The 18,437-nt window shown below is 40.2% G+C and overlaps 2 protein-coding genes across 2 annotated transcripts in view; one reads left to right on the forward strand and one right to left on the reverse strand.

Moving 5' to 3' along the window:
- The window catches only part of stimate (STIM activating enhance), a 5,937-nt gene extending 5,521 nt beyond the window's left edge, over positions 1-416 (forward strand). Inside the window, exon 8 of the mRNA XM_010779439.1 lies at positions 399-416. Coding sequence (XP_010777741.1) covers positions 399-416 — 18 coding nt within the window. The remainder of the gene's footprint in view (positions 1-398) is intronic.
- A 133-nt stretch (positions 417-549) lies between these two features.
- On the reverse strand, positions 550-15,079 carry sfmbt1 (Scm like with four mbt domains 1). The gene is made up of 17 exons (XM_010779440.1): positions 15,003-15,079; positions 10,123-10,180; positions 9,929-10,023; positions 9,313-9,556; positions 8,487-8,575; positions 6,734-6,986; positions 5,779-5,876; positions 5,522-5,623; positions 5,081-5,243; positions 4,859-4,941; positions 4,037-4,163; positions 2,846-2,959; positions 2,628-2,670; positions 2,471-2,535; positions 2,219-2,358; positions 1,219-1,328; positions 550-853 (listed from the first exon to the last, which is right to left on the reverse strand). Exons 2-17 carry the CDS (start codon positions 10,145-10,147, stop codon positions 550-552), a joined length of 2,055 nt encoding a protein of 684 aa, XP_010777742.1. The 5' UTR covers positions 10,148-10,180; positions 15,003-15,079.
- Positions 15,080-18,437: the final 3,358 nt, after the last annotated feature.

Below are 18,437 nucleotides of genomic sequence, written 5' to 3' on the forward strand. Positions count from 1 at the left end.
ATGGCTTCCTTCTGCAGGTAACGGGGAGACGCACTCTGGCGGCGGTCTCGTTCAGGATCCGAAAATACAATTTAAATATTTTTGCACACTTATTCCACTTATTCCTAGTGTGCCACTGGTTACGGTGCCGCGTGCCAATGCTGAGTGATATTAAAAAAGTGAAAGTGTGAAAATGTTTTCATTGCTATCACATTGCATCAGTCTTTAGCTCCAGGTTTGCAGCGTAAACACATCAATTAGATTTGAAATAGAAAAAAAGTGTGACTCTCTGCGTTCAAAATAGTTCAGTTTAAGACAAAAGAGGACAATTCTGACATGTTTAAAGCAAAACATGCATCCATTGCCTGTAGGAAGTAATGACATTTCTAAATCACACATTCTGTCCGTGTGCTTTGCAGGGTTTCTCTATTCATTAGGCGAGCACTCACATACTCAATCATTCTATTCATGAGCAACATAAATGAAAAGAGCTGAAGGTTTCTTAAAAAGGAAAAAATAATGAGCTTTGTATTAAATTAGAACAGGTTTGAATAATGTTAAGAATTAAGGTCACGGCTGACAAGCAAATATAGAGAGTACTAAGTCATTAAAGCAATTAGAGGTTATGTTCATAGTCTGCTCTGATAGAAAAGAGACCTCTCCACAACCTGCAGGGTGTAGTTCTGTAAACCACCTACTGTATTTGGTCTTGGTGAGGACAGAGCAGTTTTCTGAGCAGCGCTCCAGAACCATGCGAGGTCCGAACAGGTTCGGGCAGCACTCGAGCTTGATGCATGTTTTCCTGCAGAAGTCTGCCACACGGTCTGCAGTGCGGACTATTTCCACAGTGGCCCGGTAACTCTTCCCCTTGTACCTGACATTGAAGGAAAATCAAGGTTACATATTAAATACATAGCTTTGAATCCTTAACATTTCCACACAATATTTGGTTAAAAAACATTATTTAAAAACTGATTCATCCTACTCACTAAAACTTCTATTATATTAATGTTTGATCCAAACAAGTTCTCTCTTAAAAGAAACTCAGATGCTAAATCATTGCTTTAAAGAATCATCAGACGCTTGTGCTGAATTCCGCTGTTCAGATATGTATTTCCACTTGTGCATTCAAGCACATTTTAAATTAAGCATGTGTTTTAAAATAGGCCAGCTGCTACTCCTGCAGGTTTTCTACAGTGCAGTACTTTGAGATGAAGATTAAATGGTGCTTCCCCTCACTTTGCTTTGAGTGTCTCTCCATGGCCCTGCCAGCGGCTCTCCTGGTCCAGCTGCAGCTCCCTCAGCACCCGGCTGGGCTTGTATGCCGAGTTTATCAGCAGAGTAAGTACCTGGAAACGAAAAGATGACAATAAGACATGCAGAGAATTGCAACACTCATAGGTTATCTGCAGTTTGGAGGGATTTGTTTATTTTGTGCTATGCGCAGCATTTAAACATCCAACTGTTAAATATTAATACCCATACAAGAATTTCATTATCGTTTGGGTGTGACTGTTGTCAGTAGATTAGCAGCCTTTATATTGTGTTTCATTGGTTATTAATCATTAAGATTGTTTTGTAGTAGAAAGGGCACTGCCACCCAAAGTCAAGGAGAGAAAGATTGAGCAAAACATAGAATTCTCAGAAATTATAACATTCATTTACTGAGAAATTAAAGGAAGAAGCACATGTGGAAACTTCCTAATTCGGTCAGAATGCAGTAGGGTTTCTGGGAAATGTGCTCTTAAAATAATCTAGTGAGATAAAGGGTTTGAAAAAACGACTTGAACACTTACAATTCTACAGCCATGCTAGCAACTCTCTGATTATAGCACAGTGATTTGAGCTAAACGCTAACTTTAGCATGCTAACATGTTTACAAGGACAATGGTCAGCTCTACTGTTTACCATGGTTATTATCTTAGTTTAGCATGATAAAAAGCTAACATAAAAACACATAGCACAGCTAAGGCTGATCAGAATCTCCAGCAATTGAAATTACACATTTTACTGAATGCTAACAGAAAATCTTTCTTAAAGCGTTCAGTAAATCTACTGGGAATCAGAAATGTCTGTACAAATCTTTATGACCACACATGAAGGCAGACCCAAAAACCAACATTGCTAGCCAGTCATCCCACTAGCATAGCTGAAAAATTAAAGTATTATCGTATCGTAAAACAAAGATTTAGAATCGATAACTTTTTGGTGGTGTCCATGCTGGACTAGCCCCTCTCACCTCTTTGAGCACCAGGACACAGTTTCCAGGCCCAATGAACTGAGGAAGCTCTGCAATGCGTCCCTTGTTGAGGTACGGCCCAGAGAAACAGCGGTGGTTGAAGTAGATCTTGGGGCAGGTGTATTTCCCGTTCCCCTGTCCTGTACATGGACACAAAACAGGAAACAAATGATACAACAACCACAGACTACACAGACAGTCATGAGGCAGCACATATCACAGTGTGGATATCACCAGAGACATTACACTCACCTGTCTCTGAATTGTAGCCCATGTGCTGCTTGACGTCAGGTGATGTTGACTTAGGTGGAAATCGACTGCAAAATGAAAAAAATAGTTAAGATGTCGAAGGTCAATAAGTCTCGTCCATTTTGACCAATAAAGCAACAAGAAAACGTGTTATACTCACTGTTTCTCTGGCTGCACCACAGCAATCTTCCTGTCTTTTTCAACTGAAAAACAAGGACAGACTCCTTTGTTCCAAGTCTCACAAGGACATGTTGCTACTCATTTAGATGTCAGGGTGATAACTTGTTTGTGTTGTGTTTGTTCGAGCTTTAGTAACAGTCTCATTAGGGCAGATGTGTGAAGATCAACAGTCCACTATGATGATGATGATGTTTTTACCTTGAGGTTTGATGGGGAAGACGAGTGGGTAGCCGTTAGTCTCGCACCAGCTGACGGGGAAGAGGTCCATGGAGTCCACATGAACTATCAGCTCGGGCATAGGCTGCTTAAGTCCTGTACAAAACACACACTGTTATTAAACAATCACCGACAACAAGCTGCGGCAAAGGCATCCCAGACTGCATTCTTACTCTAGCATAGATGCCAAATTCAGCAACTGTGACATTCTTCATTCCTTACACACATTATCTACGCTAGGAGTGACCCTGGGGGGGGGATCATGTGTTTGGTCTATCCGCAGCTTATCTTACTTACTACTGAAACCATCAGCCAAATATTTTTGTGTACATTTATGACTGTATGCTCACCTGTCGTGGTTTCTGTGATGCACACTTTTTGCAAAAACAACTTTGACTGTTTTATATGATTAACTGCTTCAGTAGCAACATAGCATATTAGGCAAATTGGCAAGTCTTAAAACAAGCCTCACCCAATCTGTCTGCGCACATTTGGCCTTTGTTGAGATTCAACTGACATCCATTGAAAGTTTGCTCTCATTTTGAACTGGAAAACCTCCAGATTACTTCCATACCCGATATGTTAGGATCTACTGCAGGATACACGATAAATAAATCGCAAATGTTGTTATCTTAGCTGCCTTAGATGCCTATAAAGAACGCAGACGGGACAATTTCAATGTTATTATTTTTGGTTTGTGAGGAAATAGAGACACACATGGAAGAGATCTACAGTCCAACCACATTTTCAGAGGAATAGTATTTTGTGCTGTAATTTCATTAAATAAGAGCACATTGTCATAGTGATGTATTTACAGTGTCTGGACATAATGTTCCCCATAATAAAGTAAACAACAACTGTCACAACATTCAAATGATTTGATTTTACTTGCAGGCTCATGTGACATTTATAAATGCTAATTTTCAAAACGTGTATCAACAGTTTTCAAAGTGTTTTAATAGTTTTCACATGCTATAGCAAAATATGAACATGTTGTATTTGAGGTGTGCAACACTTATCTCCACACACAATAGAAAGGCAGCAACTAAACCATGAAGCCATTTAATTCAGATGAAATCTACATAGGGACATGTAAAGCATTAGCCTGTGCACTGAAATGTTAATGTTCTACTTTCATCCGCTAACATAAACACATTCATTACCGCCTCTCACCTTCCAGGCTGAGCCAGATGTACTGCCCTTTGACCCTGGTGACAGTCACCACGTGAATGTTCTCAGGGGACAGCAGGTTGACAGCCTCCAGTTTCATGGCCTCTTTGAAGCTGTGGTCGCACTGTTCCTGTTTTGTTTTTGTCCAAAAATAGAGAGATAATTCACACTGAGACACCTGTTTGTAACTCATTGCATCACATTTCATAATGATGTCTGTTATAACAAAGATAAAAAGAAAAAACGGACAATATGATCACTTGTTTGCTTTGCAGGATTACACCATTGATCTGAGCAATGTTCAACCTCTTCAAACGTACCGAACCCATCTACGTCACATACAGTTTACACAACAAGAGATCACCAGATACAGGAGGCTGCTACAGAACAAAGCTTTCAGAGAAACCTTGGTTATACTTATTTTCAAGTTAATTGAATTTAGACGGAAATTTAAAAACATTTTGTTTACGTAGCCAGAATTGCTGCTTGGATAAAACAACATCAGTAACAGGAAGGAGGCTAGATATCTGAAAGCTTGCTAATGGTGATTAATTAGTTTCCATTCATGCAGGCACAGCACATGTCAAGCAGCCTTAAACGACAGCTATATAATCAAAGTAAGCTACAATTTCATATTTAATTTCCATTCCGCCAAAGACCAAAGGGAAGGACCAAATGCACTTGGATCATGTTAACAGCTCTTTTCACATCGACTCTTTCACCGACATGAATCTGTTGATGGCTTTGTATAAAAGACCAGCCGTAACACCGAATCCTGATCGGTGTGAACTCGGTATACAAACGCTAAAACTGAGCTTGACTTACAGTTGGAAAGCAGTGTTGAGGAGCTGCCTCAGCCTCGCACTGTTTCAGGTAATCCGCCCAGTCAAAGTCCGGACCCTGGTGTCCTGTTTGTGATCAAATAAAGAAAGAAGTGAGAAAGAACATCACACAGGGAACACATGCAATCTAATCACCGCTGTTCCTCAAGTCTCTGATATCACCGATAACCATTAAAGTGAAAAAAAAAAAGGGACAACATCTGACCTGGAGGGGGGCTGAGAGTGACTCCATTTTTAAGGCACCACTGAGTAGGGAAGATCCCAGGACTGTCTCTGTGACACAGGAAGGACCTTCCAGCGGCACCGTCTGACTCCTCAATGCCACAGAGGTCGTCCATCTTCACCAGGAAGTACTGCTCATTGAACACCTGGAGGGGAGAGGAGGACATTTTAGAACACTTGCAGTCGTTCTTAATTGACGGCTTTAATTTTTTTTACTATCCAAGTCACATCAAAGACTTATGCTCCGAAATTCTATCGGACTGTGCATTAAATAGAAAAGTTCAAAGGACATTGTTTCAGCATTGTAGATGGTTAAGTGAAAATGAAGACAGAAAGCATACACAACTAAGGCTAATGAACAGCACCCAGAAAAACAACAACATGGCAGTGTAGGAGAGTCAGGTTTGATAGGAAAGTCTGTTACCTTGGTGACAGTGGCAGGCTTGATGGAAATGGGAGCAGCCGGCTCAACAGCCTCCAGTTTCATTCCTTCTTTGAAACAATGGGCGGCGATGGCAGGCTGATCCTGAGACGCAAAACAAGAACACATGCCGTTTTTTTAAAAGTTCAGCTCTGAGATACTCATTTCGAGGAGAATGTCACAACTGTTAGCTCAGTGCCTGATTATCAGATCTCGAGCAGTGCTGTGTTTGACAGACAGGAGACAACAGGTGGCAGTACCTTACTGAGCTCTGCAGTCAGAGCTTCGTCCTGAGGCAGGTCGCTGATCCTCTGTCGCACCTCCTCCCACTCTGCTTCTGTCCGCAGGGCCAACAAGTCTGAAACAAACACAAAGATCTAAACGTGACTTACTGGTGGATCATTTGATTTACAAAAAAAGTGTATTTAATGAAAAGCTAAGACAAAAGTGTGTGGACTTTACTTCAGACTTTCTTGTATAAATAACCTTTAATTATTTTGCCATGATTAGTTCAGTAAACACAAAACAGTGTGGTCCTTCTTATCGCCAGTGATAAAAAAAAAGAGGCTTTATACAAAAACATGCAGAATTTACAAGACCAAACCTCTGTTGTTACATTTAATTACATTTAAAAAGCATTATATCTCCCCTTTTAACTTTTTAACATGAAATACTTGTTTATCAAAAGCAGTTTGTTCCCCTCATAAAAAAAGATCCATCTAATCTTGTATAATCAATTTAGATGTCTAATAAATGCCTTGTATTTCAGGACTGTGAATTCATCAAAGTATTGGAAAATGTTTATGCAACTCATATGATAATTAGTAATAACCCTTTCAAGTTTTATTTATTTATTTATATAGCACATTTATAAATGATTTTTGGTCGAGCCAAAGTGCTGTACATATAATACAAATAGCCTACAGTAGAGACACTTTGCAGCTAATACAATAGCACAGATTGTTCAGAATATCAGTATGAGAAAAAAAAACGACACCCTCTGTCCTTAGATAGAGGGTGTTAGATCTAATGTAGTAAATAAACTTGACATGCATCCAGGCCACAAGTGCCATGTGGATTCTTCACATGTCTTCCCGACAGAAGCTATTACTCATGGCTGCTTTGCCACTTAACCTCTAGATGTAGACATTGTTCTTTCTCCGTTCCTCCTTTTGTTCCTAAGTATAAAGTGTGACCTGAGAGAGTGCCACTGACCTGAGGGAGGCCTGAGGGTGCAGCCGTGCTCTTTGGCCCAGCCGGGTGGGTGGAGGCGTGGGTGGAGGTAAAAGAGCCAGAGGGTTGTGGGTGTGTCCGGGAGGCCCTCGGTTCCTACCAGACGCAACTTCAGCCTTCCTCCAACGTTCTCCTCCACCTCAGCAGCCCAGGCTGACCCCGGGTCAGCACCGTCCTGGATCTCCACGTAGCAGCCGGCACACAGCAGCTCCACCGGGTCCCTGCCCCGCTGCGGCTGTAGGGAGGGGGGGTAAATGAGAAGCTAATAGCACACACACTTACACAAACACAAATAAGCGCACGCCTAGGCAAGGTGAGGAATGTGCAGAGGGAGAGCGTGCTCTGCATGACTAAGAGGCCGAACTGAAGCACTGTCACTCAAAGCTTACTAACAGCCCCAAATAATTTCACAGGATGTTCCTACAGCCAATTTGCTTTCCACAGCACGACCATGGTGCTGTAAAGAAAAGCACACAGCCTTGTTTTTGTAGACTTGGGACTTAATGCAGGATACACATGCAAGAATAGGCTAAAAAGTCATATTTAGTTCAAGTTTGCATTCATTCTAAACAACATTTTAAAAGGGGACATATTATATTGATATTCTGAACAATCTGTGCTGTTGTATTAGCGTCAAAGTGTCTCTACTGTAGGCTATTTTTATTATATGTACAGCACTTTGGCTCGACCAAAAATCGTTTATAAATGTGCTATATAAATAAAACTTGATTTGATTTGATTTATGCACATTTTCAGATTCATACTTGGGTTTTGGGACTAGAATATGTTAACATGCTTTAATGTTAAAAAACACAATATTCTTCTCTCCTACTGCCTGCCTGAATATACCTCTGTTCGACCTCTTTCTGAAATGCTCTGTTTTAGCGCCTGTCTCTTTAAAACAGAACCCGAAAAAAACGGTCTGCTCTGATTGGTCAGTTTTTCTGTGTCTTCTGCACATATGCTTTTAGTGTCTCTGCACCATAAATGCAGCTGGGGAATGACTGTAATGGCCCTGTAACGGCACTTTTGAACTATTTATTTATATTTGTGGCGTAATAACTTAATAGATAGCACCTTATCCTTTTAGTAAAGTACAAGGCAAGAAAGAAACAAAGCATAACATTTGTACATATGACAGTTGTGTTTGTGTGTGTGAGTCAAAATCGAGTCACATCCGACGATTCCCATCACTTTAGGGTATAAACTGTCAACTTGGAGTTTTTTTATGTCCGTTGAATTAATCCACTTGCCTTGCCAGTTGAACAGCTGAACTAGGGCTGCTCGATTATGGCAAAAATCATAATCTCGATTATTTGGGTCAATAATTGATATCAAGATTATTAAAAACTATTATCCATTTACTTTGAAAACATCAATTTATTGGAGAAAAAAAATGTGAACAGTATGTTTTTAACAGTTGATTACCCTGAACTTGAAGTAATTCAACTGAAAATCCAATTAAAATTTAAAAAAAAATAATAATAAAAAAATAATCGTTTTATTTCGATTACGTAGTTTTCGTAATTGTTGCAAGCCATAATCGTAATTGCGATTAAAATATGATTAATTGAGCAGCCCTAAGCTGAAGGAGAAAGTCTGAATTCAAGTTGTTCTATCTAACTGCATTATGTGTTTTTGAAGTTGTCAGATTAATATATTTGGTACTGAGATTGTTCTTGGTACAGAGAAAGACACCCTACACTTGAGGAGACTAATAAAGACATCGCCGTACCAGTTCCAGCAGGTTAGCGGGCACGCTGCACTCCTCAGCGAGGGCCTTCTCCAGCAGAGCCTCCCAGTCCTGGTGCTTCTCACGCACACCTGAGGAGGAGAATATAAATACAGAGTTTATTTATCAACCAAACAAGCAGGTGGGCTGAGAATCACACATACACTCCTCTGCCTCTTAGTCACCCTGAGTCACCAGCATTAGCATAATACAAAATAAATACAGGAAGATATGATACAAAATGATTAGATCTAAGCACTTTTTCAACATACTGTTAACAACTTTCATCTGTGTTATCTTAATGGTTTGATGCAGCTTCCGCAGCTGTTTTAACATGTTGCGTATCGAGGTGTCAAGTGCTAATTAGGTGACATAAATAAAAAAATGTAAGAAAAAAAACACTGAATTTGCTTCAGCATCTTTCTCTTTTTTCATGCAATACTAAAACATCACAAGGGCAACCGCACTGCATCAGTATAACTCCTAGGTATACTGAACAAAAGTGCAATTACTTAACACTAATTCCACTGTTAAATGGCATTTTGTGCACAGTACTAAAAACGGTGTGTTACCTCCACTACTCAGCTGTCCCTGAAGCACTTTAAAAAGAAACTAGAAGCACTAAAGATGTTAAAAATGTGACAGCTTGAAATTGGAACCAAGTCTCAACAACATTTACAAAAAAAAAGGTTAATATTTTGCCCCACACGATCATCATCTCATGGCTGACGAGTGCTGAGATCACTCAGATCACAATGCAACTTTTCGAGGTGATTACTCCTTTCACTACGCCTCTCACAACTAAAAAACATCTCCCGCCAGTCCTCACCCTCGGGGGCCTTCATTGTCTTCCCGTGCTGGCGGCTCCATCCCAGCGGGTGGAGGTCTGCCGTCATCAGGTCACACCAGAAGTCGGCACGCCGTTCATCCTGGTACCCCTCGTAACGCAGCAGCAGCAGCTGGCCACATGTGGTGATGATGTTGGCCACCCAGTACGGGCTGTCGGCCTCGGAGCGCACACACACCTCCAGCTTCATGCCCGGAGCCAGGCCGGTCTGCAGGCCCTGGTCCACCTGAGGCAGTAAACACACACTCACAGGTTAACCCCATTAGTTGGCTTCTTATACAACAGTGCACACAGAAAAGAAAAGCATATTTGATTCTGTGCTGTAATTGGTTTTTATTCCAACCTACCTGCCACTATAGGAATCATGTGTAATTAAAGAAGCTTTGTTACTGCTCTTGGTGCTACAGTGACTTCTTGATTGTTTTATGACTCAATGCTTTTACAAGCTGACACATTCCATACATTTGAGTCACCGAGCCATTTAAACTAACTTGCAGTATCTTGACAACTTTACACAGATGTTCAGTGGCTGATGACGAGAAGCTGGTACAAGCTCCTCCTGTGATGTGTGTTGTATGTGAGAGTTGTCAGCACCCACATGTTTGAAGGCGTGGTGCGGCACCGACACGGCTCCAGTCTCCTCCAGGTATTCGTCCCAGTTAAAGTCAGACGCATCCTGAGCAGAGTCTCTTTCTGGAAAACACACGCACACACACACATTTGTATTTTCCAACCTGCTTTCCAACATATTACATACTCATTTCACGCAGCTGTTCACAGAGTAGTTCTTACCAGACTCCGGCAACTTCTGACTCATGCTGGTGCCCCCTCAAGGCCGAGACTAGGGGCTCTGAGGAGGAACAGAGGAGGAGGATTATTATCAAGCGAGAGCAAATGAATGATCACTGGAGTGAAACTATGGCGACAGAGAGGATATAACATAGAACTGCAGCTATCGCAGTCATGCAGCATGCTGTGCTATGCATAATCAAATCACTTTCTCCACATCATAACATAATCAGTGACCTCGCTTCTGGTTTCTAAAACAATAAGATTAATGAGAGATGTTATGCTGCTGGGTTGTAACAGCCCGCTCAGCAGTTCACAAAACAAATTGTATCAGCACAAAGTTACACAAAAGATCCGGAAACAAGAGGTCAAGACTTTCTGTAGCTAGCTACTATATTTACAGCACACCAACGAACACATGACATATGTGTTCCTGCAGTGAGTCAGCCAACAGGTGCACATAATACAAGTATTATTACTCATCTATGGGCAGGAATACATGTCACTACAAACTGAATGTGTCTTTTTTTTTAATTTAAATTGCTAAAAATACATCTAAACTGCATTAAATGTTGTTTGATATAAATAATTAAATGATTTATAAAGTTGTTTTTAATGCAATATTTTATCCAAAGCAGTTTTTTAGCCTTTCAAATATTTATTTTAAGATGATTAAGTCAAAAATATGTGGGGTTTTAAAGACATCCCCTTGGACTATGAGAAACTGGAAAAGACATTTTTCACTATTTTTCGACATTTTATTTGACAATTCATCGAGAACATTATCCGCAGATTAATTGTTAATGAAAATAATCATTGATTTCAGCCCTAGTGTCGAAGTAAAGCTGATATTTGATACGGAAAATAATCGTTCATTAAGTCCGTAATGTAGAACTGAAGAAAGTTTTATTTCCAGTATCATAAAAGGATCAGAAACACTACTGAAACTTAATTTCAAAAATATTGCATTCAGTCTCAAGTTTTTTGATGCATTTAATTTCAAAATAAGATTCATGTTAAGTTATTACTCAATTATGTGATTCAGATTCAGTTGTTTTATTGCAATTGTTCAAGTTAAGTTAATACACCAGCAACAGGAGCAGAGCAACCTGCAGAGAGAAGATTCAAAAGCCTTATTTAAAAAAAACCTCCTTCAAGGCTCCTCCAGCTGTTCCAAAGCCAAGGTCTCCAAGGCCTTGATGATAAAGCTGGTTAAGTTTAGACATCAACATCCAAGTGCTTCTATCAGATCCTGGACCCAATCAATGCAAACCAGGACAAGTGGTGAATACAATCACAAATGTCATTCATTAAGATGGCCCAGGCTGCTACCACCTCACGCAGCAGATGGTGCGTGATGGCAGGAATAGATTTAACTATTCTAATCTAATCCACCATCTAGTTGTGAAACTCATTTAAACTTTTTTTAAAAACGTTCCCCAACCAGAAGTGAAGATCTCAAACTGTGCCTTGACGTGAATGTGGACAAGCTTTGACACATCAAACTGACCCGCAGCATTGTGAAAAGCAGATGAAATAAGTTAACACAACAAGAGATGGGATGAATGAGACAGAAGGCAGAGAGCTGTATGGATGCTGAGGAGAGCTGCTCTGTCACCGCAGATCCTTTCAGCTCGCCTGTCAGCCTCGTCTTTGTCGTGCCTGACGTCTCTATTAAAGCCTGTCCCGCCGTCAGAAACAACAAACCCCCCCCTCCACCCCCCCTCTTCCCGACGACCGGACTCTGCGACTGCGACCCCCATGCTCCACCGGGATCAGCGCCACCTTTCACCCTGCCCCAGACTCCCTCTGACACACACACACACCCACCCACCCACACACACACACCAGAGGGCTCTATTGTCCCCGGGGTCACACTCCTGACATATGAGTGGGAAAAAAAGAGCAGTGAGGGACAGGAGGAGAAATAATGGCCTGTTCAAAAGCTGTAATTTGACCAACATTCATATTCATATAATTTGTGGTTGGAAATAACGGATGCTTAAACAACTCAATAATAAGTTGAAAGACAAAAAGATATTCTTAAAATTCTTTTGATAATCAATTTAGTTCAAACTTATTCTCTGTATGTTCTGCTTTTCTTTGTTAAATGTTATGATAAATAGAATATTTCAGAGTTTTGGATTGATAGAACAAGTAATATAAAAATATTTTTGCACTATTTTCAGAAATTCCATTGACAAAGCGATGAATCAATGTAACTATTTGTCATATACCTCTTGGTTGCAGCCATAGCTTTATTTCAAACTGATTCTTTGTACATCTCACATGTCTACCTACAAACTGCTGGAGCCTTTCTCTGTTTTTCAGTATGTGAAGCATTTTGATGCAAATTAAAAAAGATGAAACAGAATAAGTCATTCTCAAAAGAATAATCTAGTGTCTGCATTCACCCTCTAAGAGTTTATTGATTACAACACTTTTGAAGCCATCATTAGAATGTATTTGAGTGTCTAAGCCGTGGGTTTCTGCAGCACTTAACTTTGCAGAACAGCACGGCCTCCGCTCGTACGGCAGACAGGAAGAAAAGCAACTTCCCCTGTTTCATTTAGAGAAAGTGGTCTGCGTGAACGACAGCTAGCAGCATCTGTCTCAGTCTTTCTGCAGCACGCTACACTGACTGAACCCAACAGAGAAAGGGCCGAATGTGCACTCTCCCACGCAAACATGCACACGTGCGCACACACACACACACACACACACACACACACACACACACACACACACACACACACACACACACACACACACACACACACACACACACACACACACACACACACACACACACACACACACACACACACACACACACACACTAAACTACAACCTCTTAGCAGTTCCTGAATCATATTCTCATCAGCACTTTGCATGCAATTGAGAATTTCTAAACACAAAATACATATCCACACATGGTATACAACTTCTGCATGAAATACATCTAAATCAAATGTTCAATAAAATAAAATTAACTGCTGAACAATCTCCCCAAACACTATTTAATGGCATCTGCTGGTGACCAGAATGACATTACATTATAGGCTGTAATGAAGCAGAAAATGAGTAAGTGCTCATGCTGGTGTCTGAACTCAAGCGCGTTAACAAAACATTGCTTTTTTTATACCATTTAAAAACGTAAAAGTTAGTTTTAACCAAAGCACAAAAAGATATGTTACTATCTAGTATCAGTTTATTCAAGAATAACCCTGTGTACTTACAGTGCATTTAGTGCTATTGACTTATCTTTAGCAGTTGCTTTTGGTTTCATTTATGGTGGTTGGTGTTGACTGTTAAACCAAGACCTCTCAGTAACCATTGTTCCATTAGAGCAGTTCCACAGAATACCCTATGAAAAACTATTCACAGTGTTTTGTTTATTTAGGGTTTGTTGGAGTTTCTGGAAAGTGTTACATTTTTCAATGCTTTGAGCTTCACAAACAAAACTCCAATCCTTCTGTGTATTCAGGTAAACAATGCAAATACAAAACCTGCAACCTTGAAAAGTTAAGTGAACATAAAGTCAAAGTGTCGGCTTAAGATGACTAACACTTACAATTATTTCATTTGTAGCGTTGATCAACATATCTGCTAAAGCAAAAGCACCACTTATTGTTGTGTTTACCAGAGACCTGCTAATAGGTTTTTTTTTGAATGGACAAAGCATAACAATGATTATTATTGACTTAATACATATTAATTAAATAAAACCAAAACCACCAATTAGTTGACTAATCGACTTAGAGTGTGCAGACAAAGGAGGAAATACGGGGCTCTAATGTGTTATTTGAGGTAAAAATGAACCTTAAAAACGGATGGTATCGGTTTATACTCAATTGAACTCCTGATAAAATTGAAGAGCTAAATATTGTGCAGCCAAGTTGAGGTTTCGATCAGGTTTCTATGATGACTTGTCATGCCTTTATTTATATATAACTTTAATTTATATAGACGTTGTCAACAAAGGGTTGCCATATAGACCAAGTAATAGGATGGTATCCCATAAGCTCTCTCAAACTGACCTCTATTAATATAACTTCACTACAAATCGGTAGCTTAAATAAAAAAATCCACATTTCATGCACACAGCAAACAAGTCGGTTTCTTTCAGTTGCCATTGCATAGCGGCACGTCAGCAAGCAGCACTGCCAGCGGATCACTCAAGTTGCACAATAGGGAAGTTAAGCACCACAAGAAAAATAGGTTGCATTAACAAAACGTGAAATAAGACATATAACTGAAAACCTCCCAATCATCCTCCTCCCGTCCATCAGCTGTTAAAAGCTCGAGTAGCAGTGATGAACACATGAGTTTATGTGCGAGCTCCACACACAAAAAAATCGGCTAAGGTCGTCCAAGCCTTCATTATGCAAGGCTTCGACATTATTCTGAGTTATCCAAGGGCAAATTAGTAAGTAAAATACCCACACAATCATTAAACTAGCTTGAGATTGCACTGCTTGTGCTGCATTGACAAACAGAGATGGGCCATTAACGCGAAGGCTTTGCAGATACACTACAGCGCCGATGTCTAACTTTCACACACTGAGCAGAACAAGGCACATACCGATTTTTTTTTATGAATAAAATGCAGTCTAATGTATAAACTCACGTGTTACATGTATTACCACCGTGTGGGACTCGCTGCACATATGGAAGAACCGCCTGTGTGTCCGAGTCAAGTTACTGAACGTCACGGCTTGAGCAATAAGAGCTGCCGAGCAATAAGGGCGCTTACACTCGACTCATCTTTTTGAGAGACGGGAAAAAAGACGAATGCGCCTCCACAGTGCAAAACACCTCAAGCAACGTATAACTAACAACACAGAGTACGTGAATATTTAGTCTCAAAATTCCCACCTTACCGCTAAGTAGTTTTTCCAAGTCGGTTTTTTAGATGCCGTTCCTCTCCGCCTGCTCTCTCGTAGCAACGTTAAGATAAAGTGAGTAAAAACCGACAGCCCCGGTTAGACCTTTCAAAATAATATGTTCTAAAATCTTCTGTAAATCATAATACTTTTTATTTTCTATATTACGCGTTTGTGTTTTGTATAATATTGTTCTATTTAGTTCGTCTCCATCTATAACTCTATCTATTGCTTTAACAATGTACATTTCCCTGAATAAAGGAATTTAGATTCTGGTTAGAAGGGCGGAAGTTGCCACCGTCGTCAGAGCAACAGAAGCTCTCTTCGTGTGAAGGGTTTATTCTCGTGATACTTCCGGTGTCACTACGGCTGCGTGTCGCCAGCTTGACGCAGTTCTCGTTCACGACCTCATTCCAATATGGCACAAATGGCCACTGCGCATGTTCTGCCGCCTATATGCCTCTGAGCCCACATCACACCGACTTCCATCTTCACACACACACACACACACACACACACACACACACACACACACACACACACACACACACACACACACACACACACACACACACTACAATATCACACAACCAGAAGCAATACCAAAAATTTTGTAAAAACCTCACACAAAACGAAAAGCTGAATGATTTCTGTTTCCTTTAATTCGCACACAGACACGAGGGTTAACCCGAACAGTCGTTATGGGTTTTTTTGTAATCCCCAGCGGAATCAACACTTAGTTAATGGTTGAGCTGGAATTAATTGCACATATAATCGACCCACTTTCGATAAGTAGACTGTTATTTGTCACTAAAAAGCTATTCGTTCTGTAACGAAGTAGTAAACAGATTGTGTTACTGAAGGTGACCTCGAATTGCCTTAATTTCCCTCAACATAATATGTGTTAAGTAAATAAAACAGCAGCACAATGCGCAATAAAAGGCAGAACTGGAAAGTACGTAGGACTACTTTTTAAAATAAATCTATAATACCCAGACCATAATAAAATGATTATATACGATATGGCATTGCTGCCTCATGTTACGGTACTTCTGCTGCACAACGATATCAAGTCGGGGTTTTTGGAGGAGAGGGCGGGAGAAACTGCTGGAAATATGCCTAGACACTGTGAATGCAATGCTCAAAGTCCATCTTTTTTGGACTGGAAATGTGATTTCTTTATTAAATACGCGTATTTGTCGTTTTGAAAAGCGTCCCCATGAGCCAGAAACATGTTTTTGACGCTGACTTGGACCATATAAATATATTTTTGGGCTGCTGTTTCAGATAATCCTCCACAGCAGACCAACCCTTCGGATGCCTGTTATAACAAAAGAAAAAAAAATAGCACGCGTTGAGCTGGAAACAGTACGATACATGTGAGCTACAGAAAAGCGATCTGATCCTGAACAGTCGAAACAATATGAGAGCCATGAATAAATCAATAGGGGGCAGGCATTTAGTCCACATTTATTCAGTCATTTGATTAAAGTGTAGAACGGCTCTCACTATAAGCTTGAACAGAAGACGACTGATATTGGAAAATTATTTTTAGCTCCAAACCACCGAAGAAATCATGTTTCTTAAATTACATATTACTTGAATAAATGCTTTTAAAACCTGCTGTTTGTGTTGATAATTTTTAAAGGGTCTACAACTTTAATGCAGCATAAAGTGTTTGCATAAAGGCACATGTCTGAACCACTTGGAGAGGTTTTGTCGCACAGTGCAGGTGCCTGTGATGGATAGTGTTTTGCTCACTGTCCACATCCTGCAGCAGGCAGGGGATTACAGCTGGGGACAGAGGACGAGGACAGGTCATGAGCCGTGCGCACTGCAGGAATGTCTCCTCGCCTGCCGGTGCAGTTACAGCACCTGAACGCTAGATAGCAGTAAAGCCTGACAGGTCTATCTCTCATGTTGACAAATTCCCTGTTTAAAATGTGTTGGTGCCTTTACAAAAGGACTTCACATTATCCTAAGGTAAAGTTCTGTGGATACGTGTGCACTTCAGGCATTAGGAAATAAAGAACCCAGCTAAAGGAAGCCAGCTGAGCGCCACAACACACCAGCAGGAATGCAGTGATTAGTCCTGGAATCTCTGTGGTATGCAGGTCTTTACAATAGCATTTTTGTTGTTCTAAGAGCCTCTACTTATGAAGCCTTGTGATATACATAAGTCTGTTACTTGTGTGAATGAAATACCATTTAATCAAGCAACACAGGCTGACATTTAAGAGTTTACAATGTATTTATTTATAATTAGATGTAAAAGATAAGGAGAGTAAAAAAAAGTAACCCATAACGTACAGGCAGCTCATTGGAATGTAAATATTAATTTTCCATATACAGCATTATTATTTTCCATGTTAAAATTCCTACATTCAAGTAATGTTACACATGTTCAAACACCCAATGCTTACACAGAAATGCCCATTCCCCCCAATGTAAAATAACACATCCTTCAACATAAACACATGTGAAGGTACAGTACCATACCATAGCTGTCCAATAAGAGATGAAATATAAATTATGTATGGAATGATTTTTTGTTCTATGCTTTAGATTGATGTACAGCAAGAGGCTTTTCTCCCCAATGGCACACACAAGACTTGAAGACATCCTTGGCTAAATTAAAAAACAAATTAAAGCTTTTCAGGTTATGTGAGACTGGGATTGGCCTAGAGCATCTCCAATCTCTCCAGACAGTTCAGTGGGTAATACAGGGAACTATGCAGCTCTGCAATTACATTACCTCACGTCAGATTGATATAAATCCTCCCAACTTTATATTACAGCCTATCACATGATGCCTTTAAGTCTGGCAGAGGGATACAGACTACGTTCCTGACTACAGTAGCACCATTTGCATCCAAAAGATACGTGCACACACCCAAATGTTTTGTATGCATGTGGTAACACACGGAGGCATGCAGTAGGGAAAGCACACAGGGCGACAGTAAATACCGTATGCACCTCCAAACTCTCTGGAATTGCACGTGCAATGTGAAACGATATGAGGATGTCATGCTTGTGCATTTGATTTCAAAATGTTCACGTACAGTACATTAGATGATTGGTTTAGATTTAAAGTGTCAACAAAAAGCAAAATTTAGAAAGGTAAGAAAAGACAGATTTAAATATTGACTAACAATCATCGTTACCCTCGTTTAATAACAATCTCCCTTTATCTCCTGGAGTTTTATACTACTTTATACACCTATACAGTTTTGACAGCTGAGACATGATTATTGCTTTAGATGGCAGCAAACATCTCAGACCTGTTTTATCCTTCTCTTCTGATAGAGGAACCGAGGAAGTCATAGTCCAGCTCATGTGAAGCTCTTGTTTTCCATCCAGTTGAACTTTTTTCCGAAGTGCTGGTCTAAGACTCAAGGCAGCTTCTTCATTTGCTCATCATGTCTTCCAGTT

This window comes from Notothenia coriiceps, unplaced genomic scaffold, assembly GCF_000735185.1.
Source record: "Notothenia coriiceps isolate Sejong01 unplaced genomic scaffold, NC01 NC01_scaffold00020194, whole genome shotgun sequence".
Taxonomy (NCBI): Eukaryota; Metazoa; Chordata; class Actinopteri; order Perciformes; family Nototheniidae; genus Notothenia; species Notothenia coriiceps.